The 13,865-nt window shown below is 40.5% G+C and overlaps 1 protein-coding gene across 7 annotated transcripts in view; it reads right to left on the bottom strand.

Annotated features, from left to right (window-relative positions):
• The window catches only part of SENP6 (SUMO specific peptidase 6), a 125,744-nt gene extending 112,368 nt beyond the window's left edge, over positions 1 to 13,376 (bottom strand). For 5 of the 7 annotated variants that reach the window (XM_047732377.1, XM_047732380.1, XM_047732378.1 and 2 more), the window contains exon 1: positions 12,687 to 13,376. In XM_047732377.1, the coding sequence (XP_047588333.1) occupies positions 12,687 to 12,738 (52 nt within the window). In that variant the 5' untranslated portion in view covers positions 12,739 to 13,376. The remainder of the gene's footprint in view (positions 1 to 12,686) is intronic. The other 2 variants (XM_047732383.1, XM_047732381.1) reach the window with 1 other exon arrangement.
• Between the last annotated feature and the right edge of the window lie 489 nt (positions 13,377 to 13,865).

Raw genomic sequence — 13,865 nt, 5'->3', positions numbered from 1 at the left:
AATATATCACTTGCAAATATTTAATAAAGTCTTTAAAATATCTCTTAATATAAAGAAAACATAACATACATAATACAAACAGATTTCCTAATTCTGTTAACCTGACCTGTATACCTGACTGGCACTCCTGCTCTCATAAAAACTAAAGAACAGTAATTATTAAAACAAAAAGTTATAATACAAAGGACCAAAAGACCAAAGGATGTCTTACATCACAAGAAGCACAAGCCACTGGGGAAAAAACAACAACAAATAACTACAGTACATTAAAAAATTCTGTTCATAAATTATTTCATTCATTAAAAAATAATTTCATAAGATATATGTTCAATTCATATAATTCAACCAATCCAATTTACTGTCCAGAGTATATAATGAACCCCAATACTCCAAAAGAAAAACAAAATACATAAAAGATATGAACGAGCAAATAAGAACAGAACACAAAATAACCCTACAAGCACAAAAACAAACTTATGGGGTATTTTGTTTACTTTACTCATGTGCCCCAAACTCACAGAATAGGGATTAACTCTAGGTGGGCACTCAATATATATTTTTTAAAGATTTTATTTATTTGAGAGAGAGAGAGTGAGAGAAGGAACACAAGTGCAGAAAGCTGAGAGGGAAAAGCAGGCTCCCCACTGAGCAGGGAGCTTGATTGCTGGGCTTGATCCCAGATCATGACCTGAGCTGAGCCGAAGGCTTAAGGACTGAACCACCCAGGCACCCCTGGCACTCAATATTTTTTGAATCCTGAATGAACAATTAATTAATAGATTTTTAAAATGCAGCAATAAAGATACTTAATCTCACTATAAACCAGAGTATTATAAATTAAAAACACCATCTGATAATCCCATCAGATTAGCAAAAAGTAAAACACCAAACACTATGAAGTGGGTGATGATGTGTATAAACTAGAAAACTTATTTAAGATTTTATTTATTTATTTGACAGCGAAAGAGAGATCAGAGGTAGGCAGAGCAGCAGGCGGGGGGGGGGGGGGGGGGGGGAAGCAGGCTCCCTGCTGAACAGAGATCCTGATGTGGAGCTTGATCCCAGGACCCTAAGATCGTGACCTGAGCCAAAGGGAGATGCTTAACCCACTGATCCACCCAGGCACCCCGGAAAACTTCTTTTTTTAATTAACATTTTATGTTTTAAGATTTTATTTATTAGAGAGAGACTGCCCTTGAGCAGGGACATAGAGGGAGAAGACCACCCCTGCTGAGCAGGGAGCCCAACATGACCTGAACCAAAGGCAGATGCTTAACTGACTGAGCCACCCAGGCACCCCTAGACTGGAAAACTTAAGAAGTGTTAGTCTAAACATTTGGGGATCATTTTGACAATACCTACATGAAGCTGAAATTGCACATGACCTAATAATTCCATCACTAAGGGATATGCTAGATCATGTGTCAGCAAAGTATGGCCCTGCCAAATCTGGCCTCTCGTCTGTTTTTATGAGGCCCATGAGCTAAGAATGGCTTTAACATTTTTAAATGGTTGGGGGGGAAAGTCATATGTTTCATAACATATGAAAATTATATGAAATTCAAATTTCAGTCTGTCAAGTTTTACTGGCAGAGCCATACTCATTTGCTTATGTCTCATCTATGACTGCCTTCTTGCTAAAATAACAGCACTGAGTAACTGCAACATGGTAAATTCAGACTGCAAAGTGTAAAATATTTACTATCTGGCCTTTTACAGTAAAAGTTTGGTGACCTCTGCCCTAGACACACACACACACACAAGTAAAAGTACTATTAAAAGATTTCACAGTAGCAATATGAAACACATGACAGTATACACATATATTATAGCAATGTAATAGTAAAAAGATGGATACAACCTAAATTTCCACAAACAGGGATGTATAAACTGTAGTATATTCACATTAGGAAATCCTAAATGGCAACGAATATGGAAGTACTAGAGGAGCACCTGGGTGGCTCAGTGGGTTAAAGCCTCTACCTTCGGCTCAGGTCATGATCTCAAGGTCCTGGGATCGAGCCCCACATCGGACTCTCTGCTCAGTGGGGAGCCTGCTTCCCCCCCTCTCTCTGCCTGCCTCTCTGCCTACTTATGATCTCTCTGTCAAATAAATTTAAAAAAAAAATAGAAGTACTAAAATAATTCTAATAACATTAATCTCTCAACCAATGCTGTAAGAATGAAAAATTTCTGCAAGGTGCAGAAAAATACAGAATGTGATTCATAAAATGTTCTAAGACATGCAAAATAATTTACACACACAGAATCTAGAGATACATACATAAAGAATAAAAAAGTACATGGGGTGCCTGGGTAGCTCAGTCAGTTAAGTGTCTGACTCCAGATTTTGTTTCAGTCATGATCACAAGGTCGTGAGATTGAGCTCCACATCAGGCTCCACACTCAGCCTGGAGTCTGCTTGAGATTCTTTCTCTCCCTTCCCCTCAGCCTCTCCCCCCACTCACCCATGCATACTCTTTATAATAAGTAAATGAATCTTAAAAAAAGAGAAAAGAGTAAAATACAATGAACTGCATGAGAAAGATAACTACCAAATCAAGGACAATAGTTACCCCTGGAGGTGGAGGATGCAAAAAGGATGGGGATTACCCCAGCTTCAACTGTACTGGTAATGTTTTCTTTGGTCTAGTAAGAATTCTTAGGAAATATTTCCCAATAATTTTTAAACTATCACTATAAGGTTGGAAAAATAAGAGGGTCGCCTAGTGGCTTAGGTGGTTAAGTATCTGCCTTCAGCTCATGTCATGTTCCAGGAGTCCTGGGATTGAGTCCTACATCAGGCTCCTTGCTCAGCAGGGAGTCTAGTCTGTTTCTCCCTCTGCCTCTGCCCCATGCACCACTCACAGGCATGCAGTTGCTCTCTCTGTCTCAGAAAAATCTTTAAGAAAAATAATGAAAAATAGGATAATTTTTTAAAAGAATCACTATGATAATTCTATCTGAAACTTAGAAATATAAGAGCAATAAAAAAGAAATAAAGAGGAATTAAATGCAAATGTCAGAAAATCTCAATTAAAGCAATTTCAGGTGATTCTATAGGAGTATAGCCCCAGTCTTCCTCAAGAACCTGTCAGGATTCTCCAAGGCAGTCTCTTGGAGCTCTAACCAACCATGTTACAAATCTGAGTACCCTGCTGAAGAGACCATGTGAACAGGCCTTTACACTACATGGAGAGACAAAAGCCTATCTTTCGATACCCACCAGAGTCAGACATTTGAACGAAGCCATCTTGTAACCTCCAGACCAGTCAAACTACCACTGAAAAACACTCACAGATGCTACATGAAGCAGAAAAATCACCCAGCTGAGGTAATTCTCTCTATAAAACCTTTGTACTTTGCACAGAAGACCAAGAGATTATCGAGTACTACTTCAAGATGAAGTCTGAATATTATATTCTTGGGAGTGATACGAAATTAAACTTCTCTGGGAGTCACCAAAACCACACATCCTTTGCCTCAGGATCCAGCTACTGTTTGGAGTTCTCTTGGTTTATCTACCTATTTCTTCATTCCATTCAGTGGGTTTCTATGGACCTTTTGGCAGGATGCCAGCATACACTTAGTTTTGTCCAAGGTCATTATCAGGCAGCTGTCTGGTGCTGCTGGTGTTTCTGAAAGCCCCCAATCTTCTATAGAACAGAAATATCAAGTGGCGGTATCTTATCCCAAAGTAATGCAGTTGGTTCTACCTTAACACAGAAAACACAATTCTAAAAACTCAGTTATCTCAAGCCTAATGTACACAAAATTGCAAAGCCAGGACATGAACAACTCAGAAATGATTGTCATACTGTTCCTTCTGCTCCAAAGAAAGGTGAGAAGATCATCAGAGTAAGAGATGGGTGCAGTATACAGGGAAGTGGACCAATGACACTTTATAATTCTGAACACTAAATGCAGAATTCAACAAGAAATAAATTGAAAGAATTTTACAGTAAGCTTAAATTAGGAGGTAAATTTTAGAAACAGATAAAGCTTGTAAATAGTGAAGACAAAGGGGACTCAAGAGTTGGTACTGAAACTGTGAAGGAAAAGCTGATATTCTCAGACTTAACCGCTATTAGAACAAAACTAAATCATTCTTTGATAAATGCCCTATGATGATAATTGGGAATGGAGACCAACCTAGGGTAAAGAAAGGATTAAATGACAAAACACCTGGAATCCCACTTCATCCAAACATAGGAGTTACAGAGGCAGGGAAGATACTGTTTTTATGGAGGCAGAGTCAAAGTAATATCTTCACCATGTTTTCAAGATTTAGTGGCAGATTCATACATAGGAGGTTGTGGGGTAGAAAGTTTACAGATTTTTGAATGAGGAAAGACAACACGGTTACTACATTGTCTACAAAAAGTCCCAAGGAATTTCTAGCTCTTTACGTCCTAAAAAATGGTTTCAATCTTTGTAAAAAATGAAGAAGTGAATTTACTATTTACTGGACACAGTACTGCTTTTTTTTCTCCCTGCTCTATTTCAAAGATTATAATATAGTTAATGTGTGTGTTTGGTGGGGGAGGAACTCAACCATACTAAAAACCAAACATGAAATGTATTTGAAATAGCAAAACAAAACAAAACACCTTCAAAGGCAAGATCGGAATATCATTTATTGTATTACTAATCAAACCTTTAACTTCAGATGGCCTCAGAGCAATTGTTGTTAACTTGGAATAAGGTGAAGTGTCTACATGTCCCCATTTGCCTAGAACTGTCCCACTTTTAGCACTGAAAGTCAGTATCCTCAGGAGACAAAAGGTCCTAATTTTTGGTGATTGGATGCAGAAAATTCTGTGAAGTACAAAACCCAAGATAACCCAAAAAGTAGGGGCTGTTGCAACACCATTTTTAGTGTCAAATGGATAGTGCATAGCTTATCTACCTTCTGTACTTACTTGCTGCCTTTCTTTGTTGTTTTAGCTGATGGTGGCAACCATAATTTGCAGTTCACAGTAAGAGATCACCATCCATCCACGCTGCATCATTCTTAGCAATATATATATTGCTATATATATAGCAATATATATATTGCTATATATATATTATATATATATATATATACACACAATCCTTAGAAGGGTTGTAATTGTGCTCATTAATATTGTGTCTTTGACTTTGTACAGACTGTTGTGTTTTGTATTGATAGAGTGTTAGTTTAATTTTTAATATAAATTATATGACCATGCTTCCTAAGAGTTTAGGCAATGACAAAGAGAAAGATTACAATAACAACTCCCATGACCCCCACATCACTGAATGAACGAAAAAGGAAAGAAAAGTTTCAACATTCTTCCTCCTTTCTTACTTCCACTTACCTGGATTCAGAAATTCTTCAATCAGCCCCTTACCAGAGAAAAGTCAAACCAGTAACTGTTTATGTTGCTATTTTTATCTGTGAAACAAATTACAAATTGTGTGGCCAACTTCATTCTGTCTTTCTGTAGCTTCCCAAACTGCCCAGATATCAGAAACTTTTGGATCTTGTAAAACTGTCATTTTCAAGTTTAAGAAATACTGTAAGTTTGTTGAAAGAATTAAAAAAAAAAAAAAAATACCAGGGACGCCTGGGTGGCTGTCAAACATCTGCCTTCAGCTCAGGTCATGACGCCAGGGTCCTGGGATCATGTCCTGCCTAGGGCTCCTTGCTCAGCAGGAGCCTGCTTCTCCCTCTGCCTGCTGTTCCCGCTGCTTGTGCTTTCCTCTCTCTCTTTGACAAATAAATAAAATCTTTAAAAAAAAAAAAAAAAAAAACCCAGTTAAATGGGAGAGGAAAGGTACCTGTGTAGATTAAAGAGGATTACAAATTCTTTGCCACTTTTCCCACTGAATGGTAGTCCACTTCCCCTCCCACTGATTTGGGGTTGATTCTATGACCTGTTTTGCCAACAGATATGGCAGAAGTGACTGGGTAATTTCTGAAGTTGGGCCTTAAGAGATCTGTGACTTCTGCTTTTACCATTTTGGAGTGCTGCTTCATCAATTACTGATAATTTCCTATTATTTTTCCTTCTCTTGTCCAGCCCCTTTCTCAAAGGAAAAGTAGGCAGAAGGGTGAAGCAAAGGGATAAAAAAGGGAGGGAAAGAGGAAAGAAGGAAGGAAATGCTGAAGGAAGTTTAGGCTATAAGTCAAATCACAAGCTCCAGTTCCGATTTTCCCACTGATTTCTTCTAGGTCACATTAGCCCTCTACGAGTCTTGATTTCCTCAAATATTCAACACAGTTAAGTAATGGCAACAGAAACAATCAATTTATGGAAGTGCAGACATGTGGACTATATAATTTCATTCCCTCTTGACTCTCTGACTACACCAGTCAACCTACAACATCAAGAACGATCAACTGGCTGGCTCAGTCAGTAGAGCACACAACTCTTGATCTCCAGGTTATGAGTTCAAGCCCCATATTAGGTGTCTAGATTACTTAAAAGATAATAAAATGTAAAAAAAAAAAAAAATCTAAAAACCCCACAACAATCAGCTAATACCCAGAAAGAGAAGGTTGTAACTGAAAGAAAAACAGTAAAATGAATTTAAAAAAAAATGAAGGTGGGGCGCCCGGGGTGGCTCAGTGGGTTAAAGCCTCTGCCTTCGGCTGGGGTCATGATCCCAGGGTCCTAGGATCAAGCCCCACATCGGGCTCTCTGCTCCTCGGGGAGCCTGCTTCCTCCTCTCTCTCTGCCTCCTCTCTCTCTGCCTGCCTCTCTGCCTACTTGTGATCTCTCTCTGTCAAATAAATAAATAAAATCTTTAAAAAAAAAAACAACTCAGGGTTGGGAGTCATTCCCATTAAAAAAAAAAATGAAGGCAATATGAAAGAGAAGGAAAGCAAGAAAAGGAAGTCTTCTCTTCCCTAAAAAAATCAATATAATAATACCAATTAACACATAGTGCTTGGGATTATATGCTGGAATTGTTCTAAGAATCAAACATATAATAATACATTTAATGTTCATGGCAACTTTTTGAGGTAATTATAATTACTATCCTTGATTCACAGATGTAAAAACACAAAGAGGTTAAGAAATTTATTCAAGATCACACAACTAGTAAGTTAGAACTAAATGTTGAATCCTGGCCTTCTGGCTTCAGAGTTCATGTTCTCATTGCATTTCTAATGAAAATGCCATACTAAGGGATGTTCTACTCTACTGTCCCACATGAGTACACGAAATCAATTCAACTGGGAGGAAACCAGGAAATAAACATTCTTACTTAAGGAGTAAAAAAGGAATGGTAGTGTGATTAGTTTCTAAAAGTGGTGCTATCAAAAGAAGGAGGAGCAGGGATAAATGGAGAACTCTGTGGTGTGTTCCACTTAGCAGGTGGAAACTAAAGACCTTGCTCATATTCAAGGAATATCAATCACTTAGAATAAGTTGTGCTTTAGTTCAAGAGATCCTATGAAGTATTTACAGTCCCCAGTAAAACTGACAAACTGACTGGGTTATTACACTTACATGTAAGACAGAAGTATGGTTAAGGGGAAATAGAAAACACTTCGCTTGAAGATAATAGATTTTGCTGGTATAGATAGAGGGCAACAGCTCAAGTTCAGCATCAGGCTTTTCAAGCCAGGGATCAAAGTCCAAAATAGAGCTGAACTGAAAAAGAAAGCAAAGTAGTTACATACATATACACATGTATGTATACATATACACATACATGCAAAAGGGAAGACCAAAAAAATGAGAGAAAATACTGGTGAGGCAATTAGTAGGTAGAAAAAAAAAGGCAAAGGGAAAGAAAATTAGATGCAAATGCAATATAAAAAAGAAGGAACAAATGAGAGAGGGTGTAGATTTGTTAAAGATTCCACAGAGGAAAAAAAAAGAGGGGGAGGATTATTAAAAAAAAAAAAAAAAAAAAGTTACAAGAACAAGCTAGTTACTATCACCTTTGCCCTAACTGAACTTGCTGATAATCTTTGCTCTTCTCTAAAGCATCCTTTTCCATGTGGTAGCCAATGACCTTTTGGGAAGCAAATCGATAATGCTACTCATACCACCCTCTTTGCCAGCATCAAACTGTCCTTGTAGTTCCTTAAACATGCCATGCTCCCTCTATTCTATTCCCGCTGCCTGGAAAGCTCTGCCTTCCCACCTTTCCTTTTCCTACTCACCCTTCAAAGTGCCCTAATTAGATCAAATTCTTGTTATTATAAATAATTCCTTTTGTTGTATGCCTAACAGTTGTAATTTTACATTTACAAGTGTGATTATTTGATCACTGACTCTCCTCACCCATGGAACCCATTTCTTTTTCCCCTTCATCACTGTGCCTCTCACAGTACCTACAATACTGCAGCTGCTCAATAAATACCTGCTGAATGAATGAAGGAAAAGAAAAACTGCCAACCTATTATCAAATGTAGAAAAGGGGTATAAGACAACCTTACATGTATAGAAGAGAAAGAGAAAAAGAAGTTCAATGTAAGTTGTAGCCTAACTAAATTCATACAATTTTAGTGTGATACTATACTAAAAAAATTGAATACAATAGTAGCCAGTAGGTCTCCTTTTCCCTAATGAAGTCAGAAAAGGAAACAGAATTAACATTTTACTTAGTTATAAGGAAATAAAACACAATTTAGAACACGGAGGACAAACAGGCACCTCAAATTTAATTTGACCAAAGCAGAGGCATAAACTTCTCATTCCTCTACCAGTCTACTCTATTTCAGTATATGGAATTACCCTACAACACCAACCAAAATTCTCAAAATACAATCCATCAAGAAGTTCTGTAAACTCTACATCCAAAAATATCTTCAGTCTAACCACTGTTCCCCAATCTCCACTGCTACCATTCTAATCTAAGCCCCTCTGATGGTTTTACACACAATGTTATATCCGTATCAGGTGTACAACATATTGATTTAACAATTCTATAATTACTATTCGCTACTCTAAGGGTAGTCACCATCTGTTACCATATAACATTATTACAGTATTATTGACTATATTCCCTATGCTGTATTTTCCACCTGTGATTATTTTATGACTGAAAGGTTTTTTACCTCCTAGTACTTTTTTTTTCTTTTTTAAGATTTTATTTATTTATTTGACAGAGATCACAAGTAGTCAGAGAGGCAGGCAGAGAGAGAGGGAGAAGCAGGCTCCCTGCTTCTCTGAGCAGAGAGTCCAATGCAGGGCTTGATCCCAGGACTCTGGGATCATGACCTGGACTGAAGGCAGAGGCTTTAACCCACTGAGCCACCCAGGCGCCCCCTCCTAGTACTTTTTATCTACTTATCTATTCTAACCCCTCTATTTTAGAGTAAGTACTCCAATATTCTAACTCATGTCCCTGCTTTTATTATTCCTCTTCTCTACTTCATTGTACACAGAACAAAGTGATTTTTAAAAAGATAAATCACTCCTTGGCTCCAAACTCTTCAATGACTTCCCACTTCTTAGAATAAAATAAAAATCATCACCTTGGCAAACAGATCTGCTGCCTCTCTTTTTTTTAGCATTCTCTCCTTTGCTTTTTACATTTCAGCCATAATGATCTCCTTTTTGTTTCATAAATGGAACCATGTATCATCTCAAAACTTTACAGGCATCATCCTCTCTGCCATACTCTGAAATACCTCATAGTTAAGGTGTTACCAAATTAAGGTGAAATAAGGTGTCACCTCCTCAGAAGGGCCTTTCCTGATTTTAATACTATGTAAATGGCTTTTCCACTCCTTTATTGCTCTGTGTATTTCTTCCAGTCTATACCATACTGCTATCATCTTGTTTATTTTATTAACAACAAATCGTTCCAAGTGCAAGAAATATGATAGTGAAAAGACAAAGTCACTATTTTCATGGAGGTCATATTTTAGTAGGATTGAAGAACATAAATTTATCAAATGATAAGTGCTATTATGAAAAATAATACAGTATAAGGGAATACCATGTTGTTTGTACAATGCCTAGCACAGAATAGGTGGCTATAAATACCTGATGAAGGCTCTCTGCTTAGCAGGAAGCCTGCTTCCCCCTCTCTCTGCCCGCCTCTCTACCTACTTGTGATCTCTCTCTCTCTCTCTAAAAATAAAAAAAAATAAATAAAAAATAAATAAATAAAATATAAATACCTGATGAGTAAATGAAAATCTATTTCAGTTTTTTTCAGTACGTTTACCAGAGTAAGGAAAGTATGCTCTATTGATGTTTAAATATTAAATCCTGGGGCGCCTGGGTGGCTCAGTGGGTTAAGCCGCTGCCTTCGGCTCAGGTCATGATCTCAGGGTCCTGGGATCGAGCCCCGCATCGGGCTCTCTGCTCAGCGGGGAGCCTGCTTCCTCCTCTCTCTCTGCCTGCCTCTCTGCCTACTTGTGATCTCTCTGTCAAATAAATAAAAATAAAAGTCTTTAAAAAAAAAAAAAAACTTTAAAAAAAAAAAAAATAAATAAATAAATATTAAATCCTAAGGCTTATGGGGAAATATTCTGAAAACATAAACATGGTATAGTACAAAATGTATGGCAAGTTACAGTGAAGTATTTTATTATTCAAAGTATAAAGAAAAGAATTAAATACAAAAAATACTAGCATCATTCCATTTATTTAGAAAGACTCAGTACAATATATAAAAATCAGATATGAGAAACTGAAATCCTTGCTTTCTCTTATGCTCATATTGTAACGAGTTACCTCTGCTTTCTTTATGAGAATGCTAAAGGAGTATGGTGAAACTCAAAATTTATTGTAACTGTACATTCCTAGACCCTTAAGTTAGATTCAACTAAAAGCAACAGTTTGAAATTCACCATCAGCTTCATATTTGCTGGCTTTTTTAAAACGCTCTTTCCATCCTCCCTATGTTCATCTAGTCAAAATTATGAACTGAATCAGGGGCGCCTGGTTGGCTCAGTCAGTTCACCAGCTGCCTTCAGCTCAGAGCATGATTCCCAGCGTCTTGGGATAAGTCCCACATCAGGCTCCCTGGTCAGCAGGGAGTCTGCTCCTCCCTCTCCCTCAGCTGCTCCCCCTGCTACAGCTCTCTTGCTCATGCTCTCAGATAAATAAATAAAATCTTAAAAAAAAAAAAATTTAAACTGAATCAGAAGACCATAGAAGTCCAAAACTTACTGCAGTACAAAAATACAATCAATCTTCTGCATACTGAATGTATTAATAAGTATCCATCAACAAGCCATCTTTGGAGGTTCCAATATCAAAACAAAAAACAACAGCACAGCACCATCTGTAACACAAGATGCACCACTCTCAGTCTCTGACAGGTTATCTATTCTGGCCAAACAAGAATGGAGGTAGAACGGAGGTAATGTGAAACAAACCCAGAAAAACTTAGAAGCTTTCCACATCTTCTTACTAGGAATCTCATAAAGCTCTCATCACCTTTAAGTTTGTTTTTTTGTTTGGTTTTGCTCTGCTATATACTCAAGGAAGAAGTAAGAAAATTAAGCTTTCTTTCTCTATCTGCCCCTATCTGTTAGGCCCAATTGGTTCATTAGAGTAATACTCAGGACCTCTGTGGTCCAGGTACTGTTCCAGGTGCTGTTAATAACCATAAGCAAGGCAATACCTACTCCTCTACACCCTCTTATAGAATACCTGTAGCACAATTAAAATACACTTTCTTAATCCAGAAACATTTCTAATTAATTATTTTTTAAAAGTATTGGTTATATGTATATGAAAATTATCTTTGTGAAATTATCCAGAGTGGTTAATCCTTTTTAACAATCACTGCCCACAGACTTATTTTTCTAAACATATTTGTGAACTCAATTTATATTTAATTCAGTGTAAACAATGAACCCATAGTCAAATTCAGCAATGTGATGAACATTCAAGTTCCTGGTCCACAACTACAACGAATTTACGAGTATTTGGGGGGGGGGGGGTCCTTACTTACATGGGCAAAGAACCAATATTGTCACCCATTACCACCATTCCCAACAATAACATACAGCCTTTCTTAAGACTACTTAGTCCCACCTACAGCAAATGTTTAACTTTCCCTCACAAGTGAATAAAAATGGAACCACCCAAACTTTGTCCATTAGCTTTGGAGACCGTCCCCAAATTGACATTGTGAATCTCCTTCTCTACTTTCAGATAAACTATTTTATAAAATATCTTTAACAAAACACATTTCGTAAGAATATCAGACATGGCCAGACTTAATCGGAATACTGGCTGCAAAAGGAAGCCTGAAGCTCTGCGAAACAGAAATAGCAGAGGGCGTATATAAAACATACCCCAGTAAAACTACCTAACTGCCCCTCAATTTCACCCGACCTTAGCAATCTTTAACTTTCCATGAACACCAAACAAGATCGGAATGCTATCTGCTCTCATCTTTAGGCCATCACCAAAATATTTCAAAATGTCAAAGACTTAACCCGTGCACTCTCCAAAGGGAACCCACCAATTCCAGCTCGTATCTGGATCCACCTGCGCCCCCTCGGCTATGTGTGCCCGGGCCAAGCGCCCCGCACCGGCGGACTCGAACCCAACGCGCTCGCAGCACAATCCCTCCCCGCCATCGCCCCAGCAGCCCCCGCCCCCCGGTGCCTCTGCCACCTCCCCCACCCCCCAAACCCACCCAATGCGAATAACTGAATATCCGGAGACCAGGAGGCCACACTTTCCTGTATTTCCCCATCCCTCCCCCTGCAGGGGCAGAAATAGACATACCTTCCAGAAAAGTAATCTCCCCAGCGCTGCCACCGCTCTTGCCAGCCGCCATCTTCCTCCTCCCACGCCGCCTCCTTCTTAATCCATGGCCCACACCACCGCCGCGGTCGCCGGGATGAGGGGCCGCGCCGCAGGAGGGTAGCCGCCGCAGGGTTGCGGGCCTAGAACTCGGCCGTCAGGGGGGCGGTGCTCCCACGTCCAGATGGGCCTACACAAAAGCAGGCCAGGCGCTCCTGGGCCTATCCGCGGGCTGGCGGGTGGCGAGGCCCGCGGCCTGGGCTTCTCCTCAGGCCCCTCCGGGGGAACGCGAACGGCGACGACGGCGACGGCGCTTCCCGGGCCCGGTTCCTCTCGGCCCACGACTCCCCATCCACCGCCTACCCAGGCCGCCTGAGACGCTCTCCCCAGCCGCGGGCCCCAGGAAGAGAGGCTGAAGGCGAGCCCACAAACACACCTCCCTTCGTCCCGGGCCGTAAAATGGCCGCAGCCGCCGCGCCGGGGCGGCTAGGTTTTCGCGTCCGTCAGGCGCCCCCAGGCCCTCTGCTCCCTCTGCAGCCGTCGCCGCCGCTACGGCCGTCCGCCCACCCCGCCCAAGCGTGAATGCATCAGCGGAGGCCTTTGCGACTGTCCATGTGGACAGGGGTGGGTCTCCTCTGCCACCGCCTCGCGTCCGTCGCTACAGCAGCTCCAGCCGCCGCCGCCGCTCCTCCCCCACGAGCGCTGGAGCTGCCGCCCGGCTCCCGCCCCCACCCCGACGCCGCCGCCCCCAGCGCCGCTCCCCCTCTGGAGCCCGGGCTCCGCTCGCTGGCAGAGCTGTCTGCAGCGCCGCACCGAACGCCGATTTGCGGCTCCCGCCGCTCTGGCTCTCCGTAGGGCCGGCCCTGCGCGGCACCGACTCGGCCTGGACACGTTTCGCCCAAAATCTCGACCGCGAGGGCCCCATGGCAGACTTGGTGTGTGAGCACTTCTAAGCCAGGCCGGTGATGAGTATGGTTTCTGTGGCACCACAACTGCCTCAAAAATGTTAAAAGTTCCTTTCTTTAACCAGGTCTTAGAACTTAAACCATAGCCAACTGAAGAGAGAAGCTATAGTGGAGTAGTGTAATCACATGTTCAGAAAATGACTTGTGGTCCCCCTATCTTTTTTAAAAGGTTATCGAAATAATTTATCAAGGTAGA

Source organism: Lutra lutra, chromosome 6 (assembly GCF_902655055.1).
Source record: "Lutra lutra chromosome 6, mLutLut1.2, whole genome shotgun sequence".
In the NCBI taxonomy this organism is placed as follows: domain Eukaryota; kingdom Metazoa; phylum Chordata; class Mammalia; order Carnivora; family Mustelidae; genus Lutra; species Lutra lutra.
The sequence above is the reverse complement of the archived record's forward strand: the minus strand, read 5'-3'. Positions and strand labels throughout refer to the sequence as shown.